We start from the raw sequence: 27407 nt of genomic DNA, 5'->3' as shown, positions 1-27407 counted from the left end.
ATTCAGGGAATATCGATCTCATATATATTCTTCCGGATGTGTGCGTGTGATATCAGGCGCGATACGCGAATGGAAGAATGTTGAATACCATCTAGCCCAAGACACGAGGAATTTAGATATGCAGTTTCTGAGTTTTAGGAGTGTATTTTTATTTCGACGTGCGCACAGGCATCCGAATACGTGGTTACCGTTTTTCGTGGGGCATAGATTTTCCAACAAATCGTGCACTAAAGAAACAGCTCGCAATAAGGATACGTACGCGTAAATCGCATTTTCTCTTTTCTTCATTTTTTCCCCCGTATTTATTAAGATTCGATACGCCGTAATTTAGTGCGCTATGTGGAGACAGAGAGAGAGAGAGAGAGAGAGAAGAGGGGTAATGAACGCATTGCTGTTTCGCAAGACACCAGAGGAGAGAAGCGCCAAATACGGCCGGCCATTATATCCTTGCGTCCCTGGTGAGGAACGGGCTTTCAATGGCGTCGTGAATCAAAGCCAGTCATCTACCATCGCACGGTCCACCACCACCCCCCTCCCCTAGTCAAGCTTATTCGCCGCCTCCTCTATACAGGCCACCGACTATGCGAGAGCGTATGTGAATTAATTTGGTGGCTGCAAGAAAGGCAGATCCGGTGTACTTTTCCGCTTGCCTTCAGTTGATCGAGAATCAACTGAAGAAGGGTTTGCTAGTTGTAAGTTAAAGAAAGAGACGTCGAGATTCTCTCAGAGGCTTTATTTTTGTATTGTATATAAGAGAGCGAGGGACACTTGAGAGGGAGGGAATCTTGTTTCGTCGTGCAATTCCCGGAAATAAAACTATATCTTGTGCCAAATGCGGAAATGTCTTGAATTACTAAGACTATTTATCAGGCAGTCGAGAGCTGTAATCAGACGTTCCGGAGATAATCCGGGGAAGGTGCGAATGTTAGGTGAATAAATATAACAGACGATAATCGCGCGGCACATAACGTTATACAGTCAATAAAGAGAGCATAGCATGTTTATTGATCATTAATTCAGTACTCCCGGTGGAAAAGGTAAACACAATTACATTCGGCACCGGTAAACACGATGCATTATGCCAGGTGTACCATATAATACCGTACACGTTCAACGGACGCTTGTGTGCTTGATGACAAAAGTTACTCGCTCAATTTAGAAAGAGATCGCATTCACTGAAACACCGGTTATGAACCCCCGAAGCTGCAAAATTAAATGTCGAATCTCGATCGCTGATCGTCGTCCCACGTGATTATAAAATCGAAATTTCTGACACACTAAGTCTACAGACGCGCGCTTCGCTATTTAGCTTCGCTTTTTCTTTACCTCTCACTAAATAACGTTCACATATGTATATAATTACAAAATATATATACATTATTTACAATAATTATTCACATTGTATTGCACTATTAATCCTTCAACATGCACAACTGTCAAAATATAAATACGATGACAGCCCCTCACAAAGTAAGATCAATGAGAGAATCAGCGTCGCAGAAAAAAGCCGACAACTTTGAGATTTTCGATAATTTGAGTATCGATTTAACGTGTCTTTTTTTTTTTAGATAGGAATCGTGATTCATTATTGAATAAAGAGTAGGAGAAGGAGCATGTCGCGTTTTTGATACGACGGATGTGACATCATAAAAGTGAACCAAATGAGATTGTTGATATTTGATGGATCGAACCAAGTATTTTTAACGTGTGTATGTCGTTACATCTGTCGAATAGATTACCTTTTTATCTGTTTATACACTTTCTTATTTGTTTATTTAAAAATAAAACCGTAGTAGGCTCTCTTGTGTGACGTCATTATGAGTCATGAGACTAATCCAGTTTAACGCAGTCTAGTAATTTAGTAATATTGCAAAATGCTTCTTCCTGGTATTCTTTATTTAATGTGATTTATAATACGCCGACGTAAATCCGCCAAGGGTATATATTTAATATATCTATAAGTATATAACCCACATATTAAGTATACGTTTTTTTAAATTAAAACTCTTACTTCTTCGCTCGTCCGCGTCTATCGCAAGGAAATAAACTTTTTTTTTTTCCACTGACGATCCATCAGACAGAGCTAACAGCTCCGTGCGCGGCTCTACGTGCGGCACCACGCACGCCGCGAGCGCGTTACACGATTTGCATTCAAATGCAACAGTGGCGTCGTTAGCGGCAACGGCGCGTTAAAAAGGGCGATTAATCAGCGGCGGTGAAGGGCCCCGCATAGTTCCGCGGCGTCAAAGGGACGCGAATAATTCAAGCTGCAGCGACGGCGACGGGCATCTTGGTCGTGCAAACACTCGGCGGCGGGGTTCGCTGGATCACGGCTAGGCGTCGGCGACGTGCATAATGAAATCTGCATTAATACGTGTGCTCGGAAAGCCCAGGGGGAGGGAGGGAGAGAGAGAGAGAGAGAGAGAATGGCGGTTTAGTACGGCGGTTAGCGGTTGGGGAGGGGGATAGGAGGGGGGGGGGAGGACCGAGAGCCAGTTGATTTGGGGAGGAAGGCTCGGTCTGAAAGCCCTAGTTCGGGAGGACAAGGGGATTCCAAGAGCCACGACACTCGAGCGAGTCTGACCCATTACCAGCGTGTTTGAGGGACGAGCCGCTTTGATGCCGAAAGCCTACTCGAGGAGGAGCAGCTGATGGAGTGCCTCGAGTGGCGCGCTCCTCGAATGGGGTCCGTCTGCCTGTCCCTCCTCCCTTTCGCGTCGCGAAACGGATGTCCACGGGAGTGCCGGGGCGCTATCCACCCCGGTCGGCAACGCGGCAGACAGGCCCCTGTCGAGACCGTTCGCGAATTTATGGCCGCCCGTGAGCCCGGCCAAATTGGGCGAACCGCGCGCGTTGCCTGTTATTGTCCGCCATCGATCACGTAAGAAACGTCGGCGCGATTTTACTCGATACGTCTTCGAGATCGAGTGGGAAAAGATTTACTCGGGGAATGTGATGTATAACGAATACACATATCGATCCGCAGATCTGTGGACGTAGAAAATAATCTGTGTAGCTTTGGAGAACCAGCTATCTGCATCGAAGATCCCTTTTATTGAAAATCTCTCGAAATATTACAATATCGAGTGCATCAAGATTTTTCGGTATAATAATTTTGAAGCTACAAGCGATTTCGTAGCAAGGGAAATTTTGCAAGTTGCGCGTTCAGTTTTTATACGAGCTAAATTTCGAGCACCGCTTGATAAAGAAAATAATTAAAATTTCACTGTACTATAATTTGCTAATTAAAAGTTTTTCCATTTTAATTAAATTACATCTATTTACACATAAATGCCATCTTATGGTCATAGTTTTTCATAAATAAATATTTCTTTTTTAAATTATGTCAAGAGATATTATCACGTCAGTTTATGATATTAATTTTTAGAAATCTAATTAGCAAAAATAAGTGCGATTAAATCAAAATATTAGATCGTGATCTTTGCGATATGATATTTTCTCTCTCTCTCTCCCTCTCCCTCTCCCTCTCTCTCTCTCTCTCTCCCTCTCTCTCTCTTTCTCGTCCTCTTCCCGTTCTCATTCTCCTTTTTATAATACATTTTATTTATTATTTTCCGCGGTTTCAATTTAATTGACCGATTAATTTTGGCACCAAAACCGAAACAGAACCGGGTGGCAGTGCAAATGCGACGTAGGATACCGAGGGTCCTTTTGATAGGAACGGCGCTCTGACAGCCGGTATACCCACTAATGGTCAAACAACGTGGCACGGGATTCGAGTGCTATGATTATGCCACCAGAGCGTACACAAATTGACAGGCATAATTGGTTTAATTTCTGCATGGCGTCCAGCCCGTGGAACGCGGCCGTTCGGAATTGTCTGGAAGGACGCTAATACCTTAAAGCCACCCGTCGCTATCGGTGCACTTCACCGCGCCAATGGACCCCGCAAAGACAATGAAATTTCATATATTAGTCTACGTTTAGTTTTTTTTTTATTTATTTAATAATTAAATTAATCATCGTCATTGACCTTAACGACTTTAATTTTAAAACGAAATATCATAATTAAAACGGCCAATGAAACAAGAGAATAGTGAAGAGAGAATAGTAATAATCTCCACATAATTAATTATCACATTCGTACGTATTGTTGTGGTATTATATTTATATATATTATACACAGTAACAATAGATTTTAGGGACTGTCTCTCAATCTGTTAATTTTTCAGCTCCATCATTAAGTTTACAGGGAAACTCTTTTTAGAGGAATGTGGCCGCGGGTCACGAGCGCGTGTGGCAAACGTATGGCGGAATAAAGGGAAATCCGAAATGGTAGCGCGTATATTCATTTAATTATTCTGTGCAGAGCTTTAACCAGTCGAGAGACCCTAGCGCGCGTTTCCGTAATTGTAGTGGTCGTTTATAGTTGAACGACCCTCGTCGCGTCGCGATTGTGTGTTGTCACGAGCGCCACCCTTACTTCCGGTTTGTGCTAAAAGGTCACCGGCGCGGCGGCGGCGGCGACGGCCCGTGGAAGGGAGAGCAGTGCTCTCTCGGCACTTTTTTTTTTCACACATAAAGCACTCCATCGTTCCCGCGCCATCGTGACTCTCGGCGGGACGCCGCATCTCGACGTCTACTTGAACGTCATTAAAATTTTACAACGGCCACACGCGCCGCAGTGTGTTATGTGTACATGTCGAGAGGGCGCGGACCTTTCGAACTCTCGGGCGAATAAATTAATAATCGCGATTCGCGATATCGATCCGCCTTAATTGGATCGCGGAATGATGTAACGCGTTACGAAACGCTTGGTTCCGTGTAGCGCCTCGGAAACTTATTAATTAATTTTATGTTTATGCTGCATCATTATGTACGCGTGTACGACGCGGTGATATATACATTTTTTTTTTCACCCGGACTATATACGCGGATCCACGCGCAGATGTGCGTATACATACATTAATACTTGCCTTTGTTTATTAAAATCTCCACCGCCGCGAAATGCGCGATAATTGATTTAATTGAAACGACAACCGCCGCTAAGCGGCGATGATCGCCGGCGATTGTCGCGAGTGTTATTCGATAACGATATCCGAAACGACGGGGAAAATTGGAATATTGTAGAAAACGTTTTTCCGTTCACCTCACCGTTCGACGCCACCGCGGGTGACTTTCACGTGACGCGAAAACGCGGCGGCTGCAGTCGAAAGCCGCTGGACAAACAGAGATAGACGATATAATCTTCGCGCAACGCGAAGAAAGGGGGGGCTTTTTACAAGCCGGAGGTTAACCGTATTAACGACGCTAAAACGTAATTAGCAATAATTTGAAAGTATAATCCTCGGCATTCAATTAACCGCGACGCGATATAAACGGCGCGCGTATCCGTGATGCGGGAGCGACGGTAACGCTCGGACGGTAATGGAGTACTTGGCGGTTTTTCAAGCAAAATGACGCAAGACGCGATCTACATATGAATAGTAGGAATTCTCAGAACGGCTGTGTGCATGTGCGTGGGCGGCGCACATGTATTATACGTATATACGTGTATATACACACACGCACACGTATATCTACATATTAATGCACGCGTATCCCCCCGGCGTGTATTGTCACGTCGCTGTGCCCGTATAGGCATTCGTGTCTGTGCAGCCGGCACTCGTGGGTTAATATAGAGCCGTCGGGTGGAAGGGTCGGCGGTAAGGGGACGGGCGCACGGCGCACGGCATTACAGCTGTATATCTATCATAGTAGAATAGCGCATTGTGCCAGAAATCGTGATGGCATGCCCATAGGCCGCAAGAACGCCGTAAGCGCGCATCCCCTTTCCTCCCCTCCCCGCCGCCCCTAATGCGTGAATTATCCTTGATGCACGTCCTCGCGAATCCTGAGAAAAAAGGCGTCGGGTAATGACGCAACGTGAGATCGCGGCGGTATAGCGGTAATTTTGCGCCAACCAGCAAAAACGACCCTCGTTTCGGCACATCTTTTACTTACACAAGCCGCTAGCGGTATACAGATATATTTTCTGCTTCAAAAGAAAGACTGTCGCAATTAATGAATATATGTGCGAGATATTCTTGGAAAATATCGATCAGACAGAAAATAATTGAAGCGCCGGCAAATGGATAATTAATATAAAAATGAATTTTTATTATTGATTTAATCCGTCTATATTGATTGGTCTCAATTATTTGAGTTTTTGCTCATTTTTGCTTTATGGTTTTCCTTAAGAGGACTACTATATAAATTTATTATTATTATAATTTAATCCACCTATCAAGCGATTTTATTTATGACACACGATGTCTTGCTGCATTTTCTGGAGATCCGTTTATTTTCCGCGTTATTAAACAATTGATTTTTCGCAAGCGTGCAAGCACACGAGGGGAAACTCAAGCTTCAGAGAGACACTCATTGCCAAATGTTTTGACATTCGTTATCTTGCTTTAATACGATTTCCGCCGCTCTTCGGTTCGGCAATATTGGATTTTTCAATTATGACAGCAACACGACGTGTCGTCCTTATTAAGTCTATCGGAGCACAGGGTTTTAATCTACCCAGTTTTATTGGCTACGGTTTATTTGCTTACGGCTAATCGTTTATTACGTCCGGTTGCACACATACTGTCAGGATTAAATTGCACGTCATACACGAAGTTCGAAATTTTCTATAATTATAATTACGATTCGGAGAATCGGAGCGAAAAATTGAGAGTCGACAGGGTCCACTTTATGTCCGACCATTCGAGCACGGATTATATTGACAACGTGTCATCATAATTTGCTATACGCGCGTATAGCAACGTTCTGTTTCGAATCGAGTTATTTTAGTTCTTCAACATCAATTTTTACCCAGCTTTTATATTTCATCATCTGGTCCTCGGTGTCCCCCTATGCTAATTTAGGGAAAAAAAATCGATTCCAAATTTGATAGAGATATTTTATAACTCTCTATGTTCAGCGAGCGTACTTTATATAAACGACCTCGTCTATCCCGAGGTGCCGATTTTTCAGTTTAGTACGTTCACCCCCTCGCGATTGCACTCGCTGATTTCACACTTGATGCACCCGACGAATGAACCGCGCATATCGAATATTCATATCGGGCCGTGACTCGCACGGCGTTATCACACCTGCTCCCAAAGTACAGGCACGGCGCCGCTGAAAGAACGTGTACAGCGCCATGAATACGAGAGCATATCAATTAAGGGAGGGAAAAAAATAGATTTATCTTTCATCCTGGATGATTTGATTTTCGTAAATCTGGCTTTATCGAGAGATTTGTCCTTCTCTCTCTCTCTCTCTTTTTTTTTCTCTCTTTTTGGCATAACAAAAAGCGCCGCGGTTGTGGAAATGCTAAAATAAAGGTTTGTACGTCCGACGTATATATAGTTAATACGGAAACTGCTGCTTGCGGGAGCGAAGGCGACGGGCGACTGTTTGTAATCAGATCCGGACAAAGTTTGCATACGAGACAATTTCGTGTGTCCAGTCGGGTGGCTTGCATTGCCACTGCAAGATAGCCTCGTAGGTCCAGGCCAATAGGTTAACTAGTGTCGTCGGATCAGTTACTATTACTGCTTACCGCAATGCCGGTGTGCATAATGTCGTATCGAATTATATATTGCAATGTAAAATAAATTTGATATCGCAATCTGATATTCCTCACAAAACGTATAGCTTTTTTTAAAAAAAAGTGAGACTTGTCCAATTATTATACTTGCGTCCCCTTCACGCTTAAAAATACTTTAATAATGTACGTCGAAAGTAGGGTGATTTCTCTTTGCATACATTACACTATGACGATAAATATTATGTTCGCGACAAATTACGTTAGTTATTAAATTATAAAGTTACGGAACATTCCGGAAAGGTGGTTCTTTAATAAATCGAATTATTTAAGAAATGTCTAATTTTTTTTATGTAATGAAATTGAAGTGCCGAACTTGATATGTGCAAAATTCTAAGGTTATCGATGAAATCGAATAAGAAAGAAAAAAAAAAGTTGAAAATGTAACTTTTCACGTATAACTTAATGACAAATTGGGCCCGGAAACGTTTCTTTGATTAACTGCACACAAACGTAATTTAAAACTTTTCTAAAAAGACGAGATTATAATAGTTTAAAAAATTACGATTTTAATCACAAAAAAATAATAGATCATCGGCCAATCTGGAAACATATTTAATGTTGAAATGGCAAAATATCGTACAATCTCACTGACAATGTACATTTGTACTTCACTTTCTTATCCTTGTCATTGCCACGCGGAGTAGTAATATCGTTTGTTTCAAACTATTTCATTAAATATACACGTAGTTTTAATATTTTATCCAAATTATATACAAATATTTGTGATTTTGGGTGGGTCCTGGTGAAGTACCCTAAATTTTCGACTTTACTAAAGAACCAACGTAAGTTGAAAATCGCAAGCACATTAAGGCGACACCTCACGCTTAATGAAGCTGGTACACGGACATCACGGACGGTATTTCTTTTTATTAGGCGGGAATAGCTCCTCGACGACGATTAACTACAGATGCGCGTAAAAATGATCCTCGCCCGAGACTGTCGTCAGGGGGCCGTTTAAAGAGAGGATAATGCGTTTACCAAATGCGCGGCTGTGTTTGCGGGCTCGTCGCAAGCCTTCGTGGAAGGATGGTGATTATGCTCTAGTGGCGGGCAAAGTGGCGGGTAAAGCACGAGGAGGCGGTCGTGAAGGAGGCATCGGGCGAGGTTGAGAGGCAGAGTGCAGAAGATACGTTGAGATCGGATGGTATACACGTGAAGTGAAGGTGCTCCAGCGCGGTGGAGAGGGCCAGCTCGGCACTTCGCGGGTTACCCGCGGTGAATTCCGAATTTCCAGGGCGTAGCAAATTTCAGAAAGCTCGGGCTATATACCGCGCCTTGGCTCCGGTCGTCAAGTAGGATTTTGCCCGCCCGTGACAACGAATTTCGGGATCGCCGCGCGCGGCAAAGAGCCGCAGAATTTTATCCCGGCCCGGGATAATGGAGGGACGAAAGGAACTACACCGTATTTCTGAATAAAAGCTCGCGCATGAAAAAAAAAGAATGTGAAAAGGAGTGTCAGGGGAGCAACGTCTTTTATTTGTCTCACACGGACTATTCTGTTTCCTTCTCAACGAACACTTTTGTATATCGCGCGAAAATTATGCGCGCGTAATAACAATTATGTACGCACTGCTGCATAATAAATTGCGTTACGTAATTCTTATGTAGCCATTAGCACGAAATTGTTTTATTAACATCAAGTCGGTTGTACGCTCGTGTTCGACATTTCGATATAAAACAGAATTTTGTATGCTACACGCTATAAATTATTTGACGATAGGAAAGAGGCTTAAAACGTAAAAGATATTTCTAATGTGATACTTTATAATACTTAGAGCGCAAAGCTGCTGCGATCTGTATCAGTAATAATATATAATGAGCGCACTGAAAGCTGATTTGTCGAGAGAATGCTTCTTAATAACAATTTCTCTCTTCAGCCGTATCTGGTCGTACTAGATAACCATAGAAGTTATTAGGAAAAAATCATATTTATTGAAATTACGTGTTGCTATGTCAAAAATATTCGACTATTTGCTTCAATTAAGTCAAATTAATTTACATACAATTAATAATTACTTGTCACATGACTCACATGAAAGCCAGACTCGTAATTGCAAGTCTTTAAATTTATTATGTTAGATAACTTTAAGGAAAAAGAGATAGAAAAATTGATTCTTTATATCTTGTAGGTGTTCGTTTCATAAAATCTTTAAATGGCAAACACTTATGATCAAAGTAATTCTATTTTATTGCTTAGAATTTATTGGTAAAAATTATAGTTAAATGCGCACGTACTTGATTTTCCTTAAAATCAGTCGTAGATAGTCTTGAAATATATTCGTGCATTAAATTTCATGAAGTTTGAATGAATGCTCCCTGAACTCTCCACAGACTGCTGTTTTCGTACCTAACTTCCACTTCTGTTTACTCGCGATAAATATTGAAACTTCCAGTTTGCATGTAAAAACCGTCAATCAAACGTCGAAATAAGTCGCTTTGCTGATTCACATAATTTCTTCTTTCTTAAGTTCCTTGTTGGAAAATTGCGTCGGCGGAACTTCCTCTCCAGTTCTTTCATTATTATGTTTATTTTTTATCTTGGAGGCTCAAATTGAGATAACAGATATACGGCAGATCAAAATGCGAATTAAAATTAACACATAAAAATCGCATGAATGCATAGCTGGCAGAATGGCCAATAAATTTTACTGGCAAGAGTACTAATTTTTATCAATATTTATGACATTTTTATATAAAAAAACCGATTTAAGTATCTCACATATTATTAATATTATTACGCGTCTATAAATATTTGCATACATACGAATTAAATATATTATTCATATTCTTAATCATTCGCTTAATATTATTTAAAAAAAACGCACATAGTTAGCTCTATAGTTTACTCTTCAATTTTCAAAGCGCATTAATTTGAATATCCTTTTCTCATTCTCGCCATGTCGCTAGAACTATCATCTAATTGAAATAGAATCGCATTTGAAAAGATATAAAATTTTTTGACTACGTGATGACAAAAGGGAGAAAGAGAGAGAAAGAGAGATTCTTTCTTCGATGAGCGAAGAAGTTACCAAGAGAAAAATATCCTGCTAAAAGGCAGAAACGATGAGAGGGCGCTATACTGAAGAAAGGAAGGCGGTCGGGACGGGAGAAAATTTCACGAAAATGAGAAGAAAGAGAGAATCTTTCCTATTCCTATAGTAGTACGAGTCGTACTTTGATCAGACGCAGTGGATTTACACTCACTCCCAAGCAATCCTCCCGCTTCCTCCTGTCGCGTCACGCTGCCTTTTTCCTTCTCGCGTATCTCACATCGCTCCCTTATCCCCGCGTGTACCTCCTCCTTCTTCATATCCTTGCCCCCATCTGTCGCGCTGTAGCAGCTATACCCCCGACGTCTTTGAAGAAGAACTCGTCGCGCGTCGCGGGCATTTCAGATACCCTTAGGCACAACCGGAAGTGCCGTGGCAATGCCATTACCTGTAGAAAGAAACAGGTATACGGATACAGCCAAGTCGGACGAGATGGTGGAAACAAAAGAGGAACTACGAGAAAAAGAACAGAGAGAGAGAGAGAGAGAGAAGGGGCGGGAGAAAGGGTGGAAAGGAGGGCAGGTGGAAATACTGCAAAGAAAAGCGATCGCGGCGAAATCCTTTTCTTCGCGAGAAAGACACGTACACGTCGTCGGTGTCTTTTCCGCGCCTTATCCAGCATATACAAAACTTATAGCAGGTGACATTCGCGGGAAATGAGACATGAAACGAGATGTATGTTTCCAAAAACAAGATACATTTTACGAGCGACTTGGTTTCCATTTCTCTATAAACTGAACGCTACTCTCCCGCGCGTGCACGCGCGCGACGATGCATGCGGGATCCGTCTTGCGACTTACCTGCATACACTCTACACTTATCCGCTTGAAGGTTTTCACGTACTAAGACAATGAGTCGCGATTCTCGGTAACCAATTTTGCGGTTACAGTGAGAAGAACATTTGTTGTAATAATAACATTTGATCTATTTTTGTACACATGAGAATACAAGGGCAAAGGCGACATATTAAAGGCGAGATGAGATCAGGTATCGAGGAAAACCTTATTCTTCTCGCAAAAGTTCAATAGATTTCTATACAAAAAGTGTCTCGCATACTCGCGAGAGAATATTTCCGTTTACTAAAAACGAAGATTCTGATGTAAGAAGGCGCGCAAAAATGTCAAAGGAAAGGTACATCCACATACGGTATGCGCTTAAGAATCTTGGTGCCTCTGAAAATTGAAGATTTATATACTCGCGTAAGAATGTGATTTAATAGGTATGTGTTCGATAAATATTCTTGGAATATTTATTCAGGGCATAAAAGATGGGGACCGAATATACCTCGAGCACGCAGAGATTCTGGAATCTCCTATCGATTTCTTCGTTTTTTTTTTTCAACAACATTCACAGCGTATATAAAGCTAAGAATTTATAAAGGCAATTTATAATGGCAATTTATGAAAGACGTGAATAATTTAATGACATTGACTTCAGTATTTTTAGGGATATAATAACGCTTTGTGAAAACTAAAAGAAATAATTGTCTGAAAATACATTGACTTTTTTGTAAAAGCACGTTTTTTTAGCTGTTACCCGCATTTGGCATGAGTTTATATTAAAAAACTGACTTAATATTTAATACATCGAGGATTTGGCGTTTAATTAACTGCAACGAAGCAACGGTCGACCAGAGACGTGATTGCAGCGAGTCGATCTCGAGGGGAGATAGAAGCATGGGGCAACTAGGGGAGGAACGACGTGGTACGACGCGTCCTCGGGCACGAAATGTTCCGGAATCTAAACTCTAAACTCGTGAATTTGTTCGTGCGGGGACGGAATTTGTCGGCGTGATCGCGTTGCGGGAGATACGATTATGCCCGCGGCACGATTCCACCGGGAAGTAATTTCTTTGTGGTTTTCTCTCTGTTGCAGATACAAGTCTACGGCTTTAATGCCGAACTGTATCACAACATGAGCGAGGCGCAGCATAAAAGTCAGGGGCTGGTGGCGATCTCGTTAATGGTGCAGGTGAGTAAATTTTCCATATATATATATATATATATATATACTCGATGGATACACATATGTACACCCGACGAAAGTTTCGTCCATTTTTCAAATTGTTTAAGTCCGTAAAAGTTTCTCGCACGTAACTTTCCTCACCGTAAATTTTTACAGTCATTTAATCTTATACATCATTAATAAAAACGTAATTAAATCGCGCAGATATTGGTTGCATTCAGTAGAATCGAGAATGCACGCAGTTCTGAAAGAATAAAGTGTGAATTATAATTTTACAACGTTCACTTTAAAAGCAGTTCACTCTCTAAATTTTCTGGAATGACTTTTCACTCTTTTGGAGTGAGATTCACTCCAGAAAATTTAGAGAGCGTGTATGCATTTTAGTCGATTTGAGAAGCACGCAAGGATCGTTGAGCTCACCTTTTTTCTTATTTAATTTTACTTGCTGAATCCGAAAATCGTAGTTAAAATTGTTTCAGTATCTGGGAAATATTTTTTTTTCACATTTTAAACAGAAGAAAACAATGATTTATTTTTTCGCTTTGTAATTCTTTAGTGCAAGTAAAAGCCACTATTTTAATAAAAATAAATTGAGAGAAATTCGCTCGACAAAGTAATAAAATAAATTACTGTTTTTTCCTGTTTTTAAAATGAGAGAAAAAATCCGGAAAAATAATATTTCCCTAATACTGAGACAATTTTAACTACAATTATTAGATAAGCAAGTAAAATTGAGTTAGAAAAAAAAACGTTAACCCAACGATCTCTTCCCAAACTGCTCAAAATGCATAAGCACTTTTGTGGGTTGGAGGAGCTTTCGAAAATTAAAGAATTAGGATTTGAGAATTATTCATTTTGTTTATTAAGTAATTATTTTTATTTCGCACACTACCTCAGTACATTTTTAAGAAAAGCTCAATATTCATTGTGAGCATGCAGCGTTTAATTATAATAGATAAAGTCGACAACGGTCGACGAGAAGCGATGTGTAACTTAACATGCGCCGCAATCAATTAATATCGCACGTAATGTAAACTGCAAAAAAATACATGTTGAAATTGACTTACATGATCGGTTTCCAACTAAACCCCTCCCCCCCCTCCCGCATATAGTTAGGTGAACGAACCATGTAAATTGATAATTATGTTGGTTGTTAACACCTTCGCGCCGGCTTTCCATCCCCCCGACTCTTGTCAAGCCATCGCGCGCGCTATGGCGGAGCCGTTTCTAACAGGGCGCATATCGTGATACTAACTTTCCCGACTTCGGACCGCACTTAGTTTCCCCTTACAAATTCATTCGGCGTATCAGAGATTACGGTAGTTAGCACGTGACAGACGCTACGTATAGCCTCCCTAATAACGCTTGTCTTGTGACAAATAAATGGCGAGTATATTCGATTACGTCGGATTTCCCTCGAGCCCTCCAGTACTTCTGCGGGGAATTTTTTTTGCGAAATTATCACATCTGAGTGAATCTTGCCAGAAAAAATAACTCGTTACCGATGAATCCGATGAATTTTATAAAAATTGTATCGAGAATATAACGCGTCGAAGAACGTAACACGTGTTTTCGATGCGAATAAAATGACTTTAGAGAAATTCGCGTGTAAAATGTTTTCATCCTCGAAGTATATGTACGCGCGCACGCGCGGCGTGCACAACAGGTAGACAGGGTGAAGTTTCCCCTTCACGGGCGCATTAATTACGTCACGAGGGCGAGGGCGAACATTACCCGTTATTTTTTCAAGCGGCAAACCCCGGCAGAGCCCTTACGTTTTCCAACCTAACAATATCATTATTACGGCATAATCATTTCGGTCGGAGGCTGCGGGCAAACACGCGGTAAGTTTTCCAAGACGCGGCGCTTAACACAGGAATAAATTCCAAAGTTTTGAGAGGAACCTGCTGGCCGGCTAAAGCTGCGCCGCGGCTCTCTCTTATCCCCCGTTCGTTTCTTTCTCTCTCTCTCTCTCTCTCTCTCTCTCTCTCTCTCTTTCACGTGCTCTCTTCTTACTTTCATCGGTCCATTCCTTCTCATTTCACTCTCGTTATAAACGCCAAATTGTCCTTTTGACCGAGACCACGCTTTACGGAACAAACGTAGCGCGACGGTTTCACGCGCTAGATGAGAGCACGCAAATTGACAAATCAACGAATCGTGAGTTGTGATTTTACGCAATTTTGGCTGATATAGATTTTTATTCACTAAAAGGCATCGCTTTTTAAAGTCGTAAACGAGTTATAAATCATAAAGCAAGAAGATTTTTACAATCCTTTTTGTTTAAATGCAACGATGACGAATTATCTTAGGATTATGATACATACATATTTTAATACTTTAATAATAACAAAATTGTTAATGTAGATACAGAGCTAAAACGATTAATATGTACAATGAAATGTGATATAAAATGTAATGTGATATTGTAATTTGAAAATTATATTACAGATATTTATATACACATATGTATATATGTATATAGTGCAGTCTATGTTTCATTTGAACTTATACGTATGTATAAATATATACATGTATATAATACTTACGAATATCTGTAATATAATTTGCGAATTACATTTATAGTATTACATTACTTTGCTTTTATTTTTCTTTTTACATGGCAACAATATCGGGTATACAAAATGTATATACGTGTGCATAAGGATTAAATCAAATAGTATCGATACTTGCAATCAAAGCGAATGATTTTAATATCGAAAAATATCGAAATGTTTCCCATTTGTGTTGTCCTTTTCAAATTACGCAATTATTATCGCGAAACAACTATTTCGTTTCAACACTCATAAACAACCGCTCTCTCGATTGCAGCTTCCTCCAAATTAAATTTGGAATTTTCTTCAATAGAAGTATTATACGACATATGTCTTCCTCCACGAGTTTTTCTATTTTTCGTTGATAGAAATCTATTCCATTAGTCATTGCACTATTTGTAAAAATATCAATTAAAGCAAAATAAATTTGTTTTAATCTGACATTGAAATTTTTTGCTATACCATAGTTATGGATAACACATTGTTGCGAGAGATCTTTTCGGATAACTCGTTATACAAATAGATTTATAACTGAAAAAAAACGAACCGCGAGGAAAAAAATTTTGCAAAGATAGAAATTTTACAATTTTTTTAACGGTAGGCTTTTATATGAAACGTTATCCCACTCAATAGAATTAGACGCGGAACTACGTGTTTATTAAATATATATACGTGTTTTTCGTGCGTAGTAAAAACCACGAGAGTGTGGACTGACGAGAGTTTTCAGCCGTGTTATTCGAACAGAAATGGAGAAACGGACGCGGGTGATACCGTTCCCACATTTTCTGCCGGGGTGGAGAGAGAGAGGAATATATTTTTTGCTTTATAATAATCTAAAATGAAAGAGATTATCGTCACGTGATGCATTCCTCCCGCCTCTCCCCTCTCCCGTGAGAAGAGCGCGATATAAAACATGCAATAACTACGGCCGACCTGAACTGTATTTACCTCCGGAATAACTTTGAAACTTTCAGCGACGACCTTCTGTCTTCTCGCGCCACCTCTCGCTCGCACCCTCTTTCAACGAGCGCCCTTTTCCCGTCCGTTTTCCGCCCTCTTTAGCAACTTAGCCTTCGAAACCGCGGCTACGTGGCGGTGTAACGAAGACGACGAGATAAGAGAGAAAAGGGAGGAAGAGGGAGAGTGGGAGAGAGAGAAAGAAAGAAAGAGAGAGAGAGAGAGAGAGAAAGAAAGGAGAGGAGCTGTATGCATTACAGCGACTATGCGTCATAACGACGCACTTTGACTCGGCTCGCAGCCGTGTCGACAAAACGACAGCAACTTCTGAATATTTTTAAGAGGATGTTTACGAGCGCTCTAAGGCGACGGCGATGGCCGTAAGACGGTGAAAAGGGTTCGTCGGCGCGATAATACCGAACATAATAGCGCTTTTTCCGCTAGAATTTACAGCAGCCGCTCTCTGCGCTGCGCTTTTACCGCTGGCTCTCGTTGCACGCCAGCCACCGTCTGCTGATTAATATGACAGATAAGTATAAATATTCATGATCCAGCTTCCGCGGAGATGGGTGCAAAAGATTTTTTTCATTTGCCATACATTCCCGCGAATTAATATTGCAGGAAGGAAAAAAAATGTGAATAATGAATTTATTCTTGGTTAGTTAAAATTACTTAGCCAAAGAATGATTTCATTTAATTACAGTCGCGCTATGGACGATCTTGAATTATAAACGTTGTAATAGGAAGCCGCGGCGCTTGGCAGTTGTTCCAGACGCGTGACGAACGAGAGGGGGGAGTGTTTGAAATGTTATATAAATTAAAATTCGCGACACAAAACGGAGAACACATTTTCGGCGGAAATATATGTTTTCGCTACGGAATCATAAATTTCAATGAGAGGTGAAATAAACGCGGACGAAATAACGGCGGAACCGCGTCCGCGCGTCCGCGAAGAGGTCAGCCGTTTTGAATAATCCCAATGCGGCATCATCCTTCCTGCAGGAGGAGCCTTTAACAGGTACTCGATCTCCCGACGAATAGATCGTAAAGGCGTGTCTAGAGGCAACGGGGTTGACGACTGTAATTCAAACGGATTATACCCTGGGGTGTCTGAGGGATGAGATCCAAATGAGTCGGTACCCCGTGATACCGTACGGTACTCTTCTCTCTGCGATCTCGGACCTCCGGCTCCGAACGTACTCGACCTCGGACGTTTTAACGCCGGAAACTTTCGAATCGTATAAACTCGTATAAATTCGCAGCGTCAATATACACGGAGGTAAGATGCGCCGACACATTCTATAAATTTCAACATCGACGATTTCCCCGTGACGCACCGATACATTCGAAATTTCAACATCGACGATTTCCCCGTGATGCGCCGACACATTCTAAATTTCAATATTGACGATTTCTCCGCGATGCGCTAACACATTCTAAATTTCAATTAAACAAATATAAAATGTCTATGTTATATTGATAAAATGTTATATTGATTCACGCATCTAGCGGAGAGAATTTTCTTTTAAAATTTCATATTAATCGTAGAACAACATAGTATTTCGACAAATTTTATGTAATTTTCTGTTTTCTACTGTGCACTTTAATAAATTTGTTGTAGTATATTTAAAAAATAATAAGAATAAAAATCACATAAAATTCGTCGAAATACTATGTTGTCCCACGATTAACATGATTTTCAGGGTAAATTTTAAAATAAAATTCTCTCCGTGCACAACTGCGGCGGCTCATTATAGCCATTATAGGCATTTTATATTCGTTTAATTGATTTATTCGTGAAGCCTTATATTTTCTTATTTCTTATTTATTCTAAATTTCAACATCGACTTCGTTATAACGGACGCAGATTAATAATAAACCGATTACAATCGATTTTTATAATTCGTGCGCAATTATGCGACAATTGACGGCAATTATGCGCCACTTACCTACCTGTCTGGCCTTGCGACGCTCGCGCGTGCCGCGTCGTCGCGACAATTGCTTTGTGGAATGCGAAAAGGTCACAGACGAGCTATATAACGGCGGACTAAACGGAATTGAAAGTTTCTTGGAAAAAGACGGGAGAATCGTACGACCTACGACCTAAAAGCCGCGAGGTATAAACGTTACGCTGGAAAGCCGTTAGAAAAAAAAAGTTTCGAAACCTCGTTCGAGCGAGGTCGAAAAAGTTTATTTCGCAACACGCGATTCCGGCGACTTTATTTTCACGAATTGCTTGTGATTCGTCGGAAAGGTAAATTGCGTACAAACACGAATTCCGCGCGTGTGGTATTAAGAGAGCGAGATTTGCATATAAAATAGAAAGAAAGTTGACTTTCTTCTCGCTCTTTGAAAGTAAATTACTCTCGAAGTAATCAATTAATGTAATTGCAATTAATTGTATATAATATAATCGTAGTTGAGAGGGACGAAATCGTCGGATTTTTCTCTCCTTTGGTAAACAAATATCCTTTATATCGATACAGCCGAATGATTAGGTCGGTTGTTTATCACTTTAACTACTGGGAGGAAAATTACTAACCCCCGTAATTACGTCGCGCGTCAATTTAATGTGACTGCCAGTCAGCAGACCTGATCTAATGACAAAAGACGGGATTTCCGCGCTATCAAACGGAAGGAGAAATTCGGTCGACACATGGAGGATATCTGTGCTGCTGCGAGAGACATAGAGAGAATGAATGAATCGGGCTTGTTAATTCCCCGTGTCCGTCGAGTGGACTGCATAATATGACGCGAAGTCGAGCACGGGCGCCTCTGATGTTCCTTGCACCGGTTTAACGCAATACCCCTTTACCTATATCTGTGCAATCGTCGTAGCGCACGGCGCCCCCAGAAGAGGGAACGCCATCAGAAGGACGGACCCTCGTCGCGCGATCGATACGATCTCAGGACGACGGGGCGTCGTCGTTTGGCTGCTTGTTTATTGGCCGACTGCCGCGGAAATTACGAAGCTACAATTACAAATTAGTGTACAGTTGATTTGCCAAACAAGTAGTAACATGCTGACGGCGTAAGCCGCAACTGCAGACCGGATTTAACTAGATAGACTTTGGTCGTACCTACCCGTGTTGGGATTTAACGCAGCTGATTTCGCAGTATTTTACACTGGCCATCGGGTGGTATAAACGCGAGACGAGGCGAATTAATAAGTAAATTAAATGTGTTTTTTTCAACAAACGCACCGCAATTAATTTAAACAAAACAATGATAAAATCGAAAAATAACATACGTCAATAATTTTTCGATTACCGAGAGAGAAATACGCCTCTCTATATATTACTCTCTTTTAATAAATATTTTCTAGATTTATATTTTTGTCGAAAAGTCCGAAGAGACATCATTCGGCGAAATTGCTTTATTGGTATACGTATTGGGCAAAATTTTCAGCGCGCGTTTTAAAGTTTCATCGTTGTCGGATAAGATAAGAAAAACTTTCCTTCTGATTAAATGAATATGAAGAAATTGTGATTACCGCGAATTTTCCCAGTTAAGTTTATCCTAGAGCGACGAGATTAAGAACGTTTAAGGACGGCCGTCATTGAGATTAATTCTCTTAGCTCATAATTAAGATTAGGTTCCCTTTATTACAAGAAATTTAAACGGAGATTAAACCGTCGGCGTCCGCTTACCTGTCTTGCAACTGAATCTCGATTACGTCCCGTGTAATTCTCGAGTGTCTGGATTAAAAGGTAAAACAGTTGCCCTCCCCACCTCTTTACATACTTATAACTCCTGATAATTTCAGTATACGTAATTTAACCAATAAACGTGGTATATATATATATATATATATACCTATATATAATATTATGAAATTTGTTAATGTAAAATATAAATGCTCAACTCAAACGTTGACTTCTTATAAAACATTTAAATTACAGCAGTCTGATATATGTGAAAATTTTAATGTGCTAGTTTAATTATCGCGAATTTTAATTAACATTTGGACTGCCATGTTATGTATGTTAATCATACTCTGAGTGATATATGTATATATCACAATTTATAAGGATCTTGTCGTCGCTCATTTGTAAGTAACGATTTTATAATATTTGGCCGCTTAAGAATGATTTTATTAGGTATTTAAGATATTACGAAGTTAAAAATATAAATTCTATTAGACTATTAAAGAAACAAAAAGTATTAACAACACTAATTTCAATCAGGATGTAAAATGTATACAACATACAAATAGAAGAAAGCCTAACGTACGGCCGAGGCTATAGATGTTAGGTACCAAATAATATTTTTATAATTTTTATTTTTAAATCTCAGCTGTAATAAACTGCGCGCTGATTACTTTTGGACTTTTAAGAACGCAATTGTAACTTTACGCTGAAATAATATTAAATACCGATTGAAGGATGAATTTTATATTAAATTGATCTTTCAATTGATGATTATGCTACAAGCATATTAAAAAGTATTAAAATAATGTACTAGATTTGTTAAACTTAATGCCGAAACTAGCTTGGCAGGTGAAAGTGTTAAATGAGAAAAGATTTCAATATATGATATTTGTTACACAATAAAAAATATTATATAACGCATTTTCAGTATCTTTTTTTTTTAAATTTCAGTTATAATAAACGGCGCACCGATTACTTTCGGGACTTTTAAGAACACAATCATAACGCTAAAATAATGTTAAATATTGATTGAAGAATCAATTTAATACATTGATCTTTCAATTGATGATGCTGTTTTTACAAGCATCTTATAAAGTATTAAAATAATATTCCAGATTTGTTAAACTTAATGTCAAAACTAGCTTAGCAGGTTAAGGTATATTAAATGAGAAAAGATTTCAATATTTATTAGATATACACAGTACAAGATATATCAACAAACGCATTTTCAATATATTTTATACTTACATACTTTTACATGACATTTTTCCTTTGCTGTAATCAACGTACTCAAAGGTTAATGGAGATAATATTGTTCCTCTAGTATTTCATAGCAGCTCTCTCTCGCAAGCAGCGTCCTTTCATGCGGCAACAACGTCGGTAGTTTTAACGAACGAATTATCCATAAATCTGGATACCCAAGAAATATGTCCATTGATGTGAAAAGAGAAATATCTCTGACGTTCATCATTCCGTCTCTTCCCCGATTGTATCTTACTTCATTTTATCCATCTTCTTATCCCCCTTGTTTATCTCTATTTACGGTACAGAGAGACGGCGATAATAATTTCGTGCCACGCGGGATAGGGAAACGGCGAAACTTTTGATCGACGGCGGCGGCGGACCCACGCGGCCGCGCGCGCGCGCACGCGGATCAACTTTTATTATTTATCGTTACTTTAAAATCCCGCGGTCGGTTTAGTCAGGGGTTTTACGGTTACCTTTAATGGCGCCCAGTGTAGAACTTTCGAAACGACTCTTTGCCTTCACCTCTTTATGCGGTGCACTTAGCACCGACCGAGCAACCCCTTTTCATGGGAAATCGATGGAAAACGTATCAGGGCGGAGAGAGAATGGCGCGACGGGGCAGGGGGTTGAGGGGAGGGGGAGGGAAAATAGCGAAGGACACATCGCGTCGATGGTATAGCAGGTAGCACGCGCGGCGATGGTAGCGATGTTACGTGCGGTACGCCGTTGTCGTTTAGATACAAGGATGACACAAAGAAAGCTTGTTTTCTGTTTCAGCTCGGCGAGACGTTAAATCCCGAGCTACAGATCATCACCAGCGTGTTCAACAAGGTCATACATCGAGGTGAGTACAATACGTCGCGGAGAGAAAAACGTAAAACGCTATCCCTCCCTCCGCTCCCTCTTCCCAAATCAAGCTGGAAATTCCGTCGTCAACCTTGGCTCTCTCTCTTTCTCTCTCTATTGCATAATATTACGCTCGCTTGTGTATCTCGCGTTCAACGACGTGATAACTTTTTTCCTTTTAATCTCGCGACCCGCATGGAGGATCCCGCTGGATGCCACGGGACAACTTTCCTTTTGTGTCGCGCGTGTCCATTTTGAAGCCCGCGATCTCCTCCCTCTCGCGCTACGATATACTTATCTCGAAATACATATTAAACAATTTCAAGTACTGATCCCTGCTATTTTATTGTCAATTAAGTAAATATAAATAAAGTACGTCATCTCGCGGGCCGAGTAAATGTAGCTTCGTAATCGACGAAGCGGCGCGGGCGTAAATACAAAAGTAAATCGCGCGCGCGTCGTGTTTAAAGGCTGCCCCATTATTTCCCTTCAACGGCCAAAAACTTGTGAAGCATTCTCTAATCGGCAGGAACGATTTTATTCTGGAAAACTCGGTTTTGAAAGTAAGAGTGCGAGAGAAAAGTTTTAATGCACCCGCATTTGCATTCTGGTTTTTTTTTTCCATTACCAATGAACGCAGCTGGTACATTATTGATGATTGAGGCGAATCAAGCGTAATAATTATCTATTCGTGATCGCGCTCTCCTCCCCCTCCCCCTCCCGTCTCCTGTTACCGGTGCTTTTTATGTCGGGCGACGCGACGTAACGACGGATGACGTAACTACGCCGTATTGTGCCACCGGAACGTAAATCCCGAACAAGCTGTGCAGCAGCTCGATACTAATTTCCTACAATACCTCGGCTAAATGTGTCATTGAAATCGTCTCGACGTACTCCAACGTCGAAGGCTAATAAATGTACGACGCTGCACACAAGAGATGAAACTTCGCGAAATAACGAGACATCTTGATTGTTTCGTATGAAAATCGAGGTGTAGAAAGTCTTTCTCCAGTATTCCTGCAAAATATTCCAAAGTAGAAAAAAGATATTTCTCTGTGGACGTTTTTATAGAAATAGATTTACGACACTATAGGCATTTTTCACGAATATAGTTTTTTTTTTGCATCTTAAGACCGTGGCACATGGAAAAACGTAAATAGTAGAGAAATCAACATGTCGGATTTGCTACTGCTTACGTTGTAGCCTTATATTCTCGATTGTGACTAGTCGATTCGCTTACGACTTACTGCTTAAGTTTTTTGTGAGTCATATGGCCCTTAGTTTCGCCATTTCTACGAAGTTGTCGCATCATTTTTCTTTTCGCAAACATTAATTTTCGATCGATCGCGAGACTCGTGTTTATAAGAGAGATGGTTCAGGAACATCCAAATACAATTTTGGCCAAAAATTTTAAGTACTATTAACTTTAAACTATTATAGGTAATATTATTTAACGTTTTAACTAAAAAATTTATGGCATTTAAAGTATTCTTTGTTCTAAGAATCCTTAAACTGTATGTAATGCCGGTAGTAGGAAACAATACAAGTAAAAAAATTCCAGATAAAAAACATATATATATATATATATTTAATAGTTTTGGCCAAGACCAAATTGTTTATGTTAGAAAATAAAAAAAAATTCTAAAGTTCCCGAGTTGAAGGCGTTTAATAACGGTCACTGAAATTCTCGGCTCCACGGTCGCCTGGGAATTCTGAAAAACGCGGCTTGCAATTAGTGACCCTCCGTTAAAAAGCTAGTGTGCGAAGAATGCGACGCAGGTAGGAATCGGGTATGTTTTCGCGTCGCGCGATGAATAGTGCTATCCTTCACGCATCGGGTACTCGCGGCGAGCCTCGGAGACGGAAAGCTCTGTCCGGATGCTGCGGTTCGCCGGAGTAACCGCGGATAATAAATAAAACGCCGTCGGGAGGACGAGAGAAGAGTGTCAGTTTTGCCGGCGATACCCGGAAGCTTATAGGGGAGCGGCGGCGCGGCGCGGCGCGGCGGTGGCAGCGGCGGCAACGGCTGTAGCGGATGGCACTCGAGTCGAGAGTGAAAAGTCGAGAGCTGCAGCCTCCACGGGGGAGGAAAAAGACGAAAGGGGACGAAATGACTCTCTCAAGATAACGAGTCACTTCCTCGACCCACCGAGTATTCGCGCCAGCGGACGCTCGTCTGCGCCGCCGTTAGGATAGGGTGAAAAGCACCCTTTTCTCGCCGATCTTAAGTTGGAATTTGTAAGAACGATGAGTTGTCATATCCGGTTGGATAAGTAATGGATGTTAGCCCTTTCCGGGCGAGCCATTTCTAAACATATTTAATAACTCTCTCGCTCTCGTATCTTTCGAAATATAGAGCTGTAAAAATTTCTTTTTTTTTTCGTGTAATCGAATAACACGATAACTTTTCGAAGGACGATATCCCGAAAGAGCAGGCCCGTGCAAGGGGTTTTTATAGAGTTCTAGTGCAAAAATGGGGCTCCATCTGTTCATAAATTTCATTTTAAAAAAGCTTTGAAGGATTTAGACAATATGAAGATTATAAAGTATAAATAAAATATAATTGAATATCATTTGCAAATTAAATTGAATAGAGATTTAGTTAGAAACAATAAAAGATAAATATTGTCTTGTAGATCAGGAAGGAAACAACTGGAATCCTCACTGTAGTTTCGTGTAACGTTTATTCAGAATGTTTATTTAATTCGCGTCACGTACACTGCGCGAAGTAATGCCTAATCGCATAGTTCGTATAGTTCGCTTGACGCATACAATCCGCCTTTTTACGCGACGCGCTTAGGGGCCGTGATGCCCTGAGTCGCGAACACTTTGTTTCACTCGCGACGACGCCTGGGGGCTGTGATGCCCTGAGTCGCGAATGCTTTAATTTGCAGAGGTTACTCTATGCGGGTCGGTGTGAGCCGCGACGACGCCTCAAAGCGCGTGTGCTTTGGGTCGCGGCTTGATACGCGCACCTTGTGTCTTGTAGGCCGACGACTACGTATATATCGATTTGAGAGCGCTCGACGTGAACAGTCTAACGATCCAGAACGAAGTGAAAGTTTTTTCCGACGACCGTGGATTTCCACTACTCGTCAATCCGTTTCCGATTGGTCCCCTTTCGGTAACGTGACCGTCGTGATTACGTAAGCGACGATCCTACTTGTTTGCACACGGACCCAAAATTGAAAGAGCCGGAAGTCCCTTAATCGATGCCGCGGCGCCGCCGTGTCGCGCCGGCCTCCAAGACACAGGCATATGATTACGCACGTGCGGATATATGTATAAATTGTTGTTGTCCGAACCCGTCTTTCGCATCGCATCGTCGTGCACGACCCTTTTAGAGCTCTATACGACAAATATATTTAAGTGTAGAAAATTCGAGGTCTCTTAATTGAGGGCCGTGATGCGGTGCATGCTGTGAACCCCTCCCCCTTTACACGGCTCTGTCCGAAAGTCATCCCTCTTGTCGCGTAAACGCTCGCATATATGTATACACACGCGTGTATAAATAATAATCATCTCGGGCATCTCGTTTGTATCGTAATACGAGGAAATACGCGTTCCATTGAGAATGACAAAAAGTAAAAGAAGCGGCAGTGAGTATGAATAACGAGGAAGCGTTTTAGCGGAGAGCAAGAGTAATGAAGAAAATGCGAACCGACGGTGTAAATTACTTACCGTAATGCTTCGCCCGTGCATCGAAGTAAGCGAAACAATGCTGCTAGACAACTAGTTAATAAATTTCCAGCTTTCTAATTGCCGTAGAGTAATTAGTATATTTCTCTTTAGAAAAAAAAAGAGGCAATCGTCGAGCTCTCTTTCCGTTTCTTTCTTTTTTTTGCAAATAATTGTTAACTTAAAATAATGAATTGCGTGCGACGTCACGTCAAATATTTAACCTGGCATCCCGTCGGTTTTGTCACAATCATAAATTGTTTAATACAACGTCATTATTATCATACGTCCTTTCGGAGCCATTAATATTACAATTCTGTTGTATAACGAATATATTTTTGTATATCAGTCCGATTTTATCGCTGTTCGGTATCGCTGTGTATTTAACGTACGCGCGATACAACATTCGCATAATATCGCGCAAGTTATGGCTTACTGAACTATGCTAAATACTGAAGCGGAAGAAAATCGTAGCGCTGTATCAAAGCGCCGATAACGCGCGTTATACCGTGTGAGCGCGTGAATTGAGTCGCCGTGTGTGTGTATATATGCACTAGGGTGCCGGGGCGCGTTTATATCATCGCGATCCGTTCGCGATTTTTCATAACTTGTCTCGGCGAATTAACGCCCGTCAGAGCCTCGTTACGATATTAAAATTAAATGGATGGCGCGCATAATGGATTATAACGCTCGCGCCGCCGCGCCGCCGCCGCGCCGCTGCGTCAAGAACGGCGCGCGGGAGCGCGCGTGCGATCCACCGTTTTGATGCATCGCGCCGCGACTTACGGACGCAAATTGCGCCCGACGTAAAATCGAAATATGACTCCCTCTCACGCGTCCCTCGCGTCCTCCCCGCTCTTCCTCTCTCTCTCTCTCTCTCTCTCTCTCTCTCTCTCTCTCTTCCGCGCCTTTCTCCCCGCTCGCAGATTCCATCGGCGCAACGAACTTCCTTCCCGCGATTTGCATCCGCGCATCCGTCGTGCCGCGCACCGTCTCGCGCCCGGCAAGAAAGCGCCTCGCTCCTCGCTTCAACTTGCGTGGCATAATTCTGCGAATGCCACGGCTGGTTGCATTGCTCGACGAGGAAGAAAATAAACTTTACAGCCAAGTATTCTCGGGAGAGAGAGAGGCTGGGATAGGGGGTGGGAGAGACGTACGCCGCACGCCGTGCAGAGAGAGAGAGAGAGAGAGAGAGAGAGAGAGAGGAGAAGGACCATCGATGCGCGCACTTCGGGTGTGCTTCCCGGTAGGATTTCAGATACCGTTCTCTCTATCTCTCTCTCTTCCCCGCTCCCCCTTTCACTTGTGAATATAAGTCCGTATAAGGGGGCGTTCGGTGTCTCTACCGGCTAAACGATTCGACCTGGAAGCGTGCCTGGCGCTTTTTACACGGTTAACACGATCAACGGCTCCAACGTGGGCGCGCGACGACACGGTGAGGAGGGGGATGGGAGGGGAGAGGGGGACACGGGGGTCGATTTACAAGGTACGGCGATGTCACATACTCCCGGCCGGCTGGTGTGTGCATAAATCTGTATGCACGGGCCCGGGCGCCACCGAGGCTATATGTGTGTATTTTAATCAATACCCTGTTGACACCGCGACCAGGGAACATAAATCATAAGACAATGGAAAATGGCGCGCGGGACAGGGAGGGGGCGGGGAGCTACAGCGGGATCTAAGTATTCCATTGTCGTGTACGTGCCGAGACAGGCACGTTGCATATATACAGAGTGGGCCCACAATAGTTCGCCCGTGCCATCGTGAAATTTATTTAACTCGAGCTTTTCATCAGCTAAACACGTTTTTTGTACAGAACGCTCGCGTGCAGGTTGCCCGCCAAATGAACGAAACC

General features: G+C 41.6%; 1 protein-coding gene across 3 annotated transcripts in view; it reads left to right on the top strand.

Moving 5' to 3' along the window:
- Nucleotides 1–27407, top strand: part of LOC105452601 (carbonic anhydrase-related protein 10) — a 156167-nt gene that overhangs the window by 117143 nt on the left and 11617 nt on the right. For all 3 annotated transcript variants that reach the window (XM_011693876.1, XM_011693875.1, XM_011693874.1), the window contains exons 5-6: nucleotides 12529–12624; nucleotides 21806–21872. In XM_011693876.1, the coding sequence (XP_011692178.1) occupies nucleotides 12529–12624; nucleotides 21806–21872 (163 nt within the window). The remainder of the gene's footprint in view (nucleotides 1–12528; nucleotides 12625–21805; nucleotides 21873–27407) is intronic.

The sequence above is a fragment of the Wasmannia auropunctata genome, unplaced genomic scaffold (genome assembly GCF_000956235.1).
Source record: "Wasmannia auropunctata unplaced genomic scaffold, wasmannia.A_1.0 LD336028.1, whole genome shotgun sequence".
NCBI classification, from domain to species: domain Eukaryota; kingdom Metazoa; phylum Arthropoda; class Insecta; order Hymenoptera; family Formicidae; genus Wasmannia; species Wasmannia auropunctata.
This window is presented reverse-complemented; position numbering and strand designations above follow the sequence as displayed.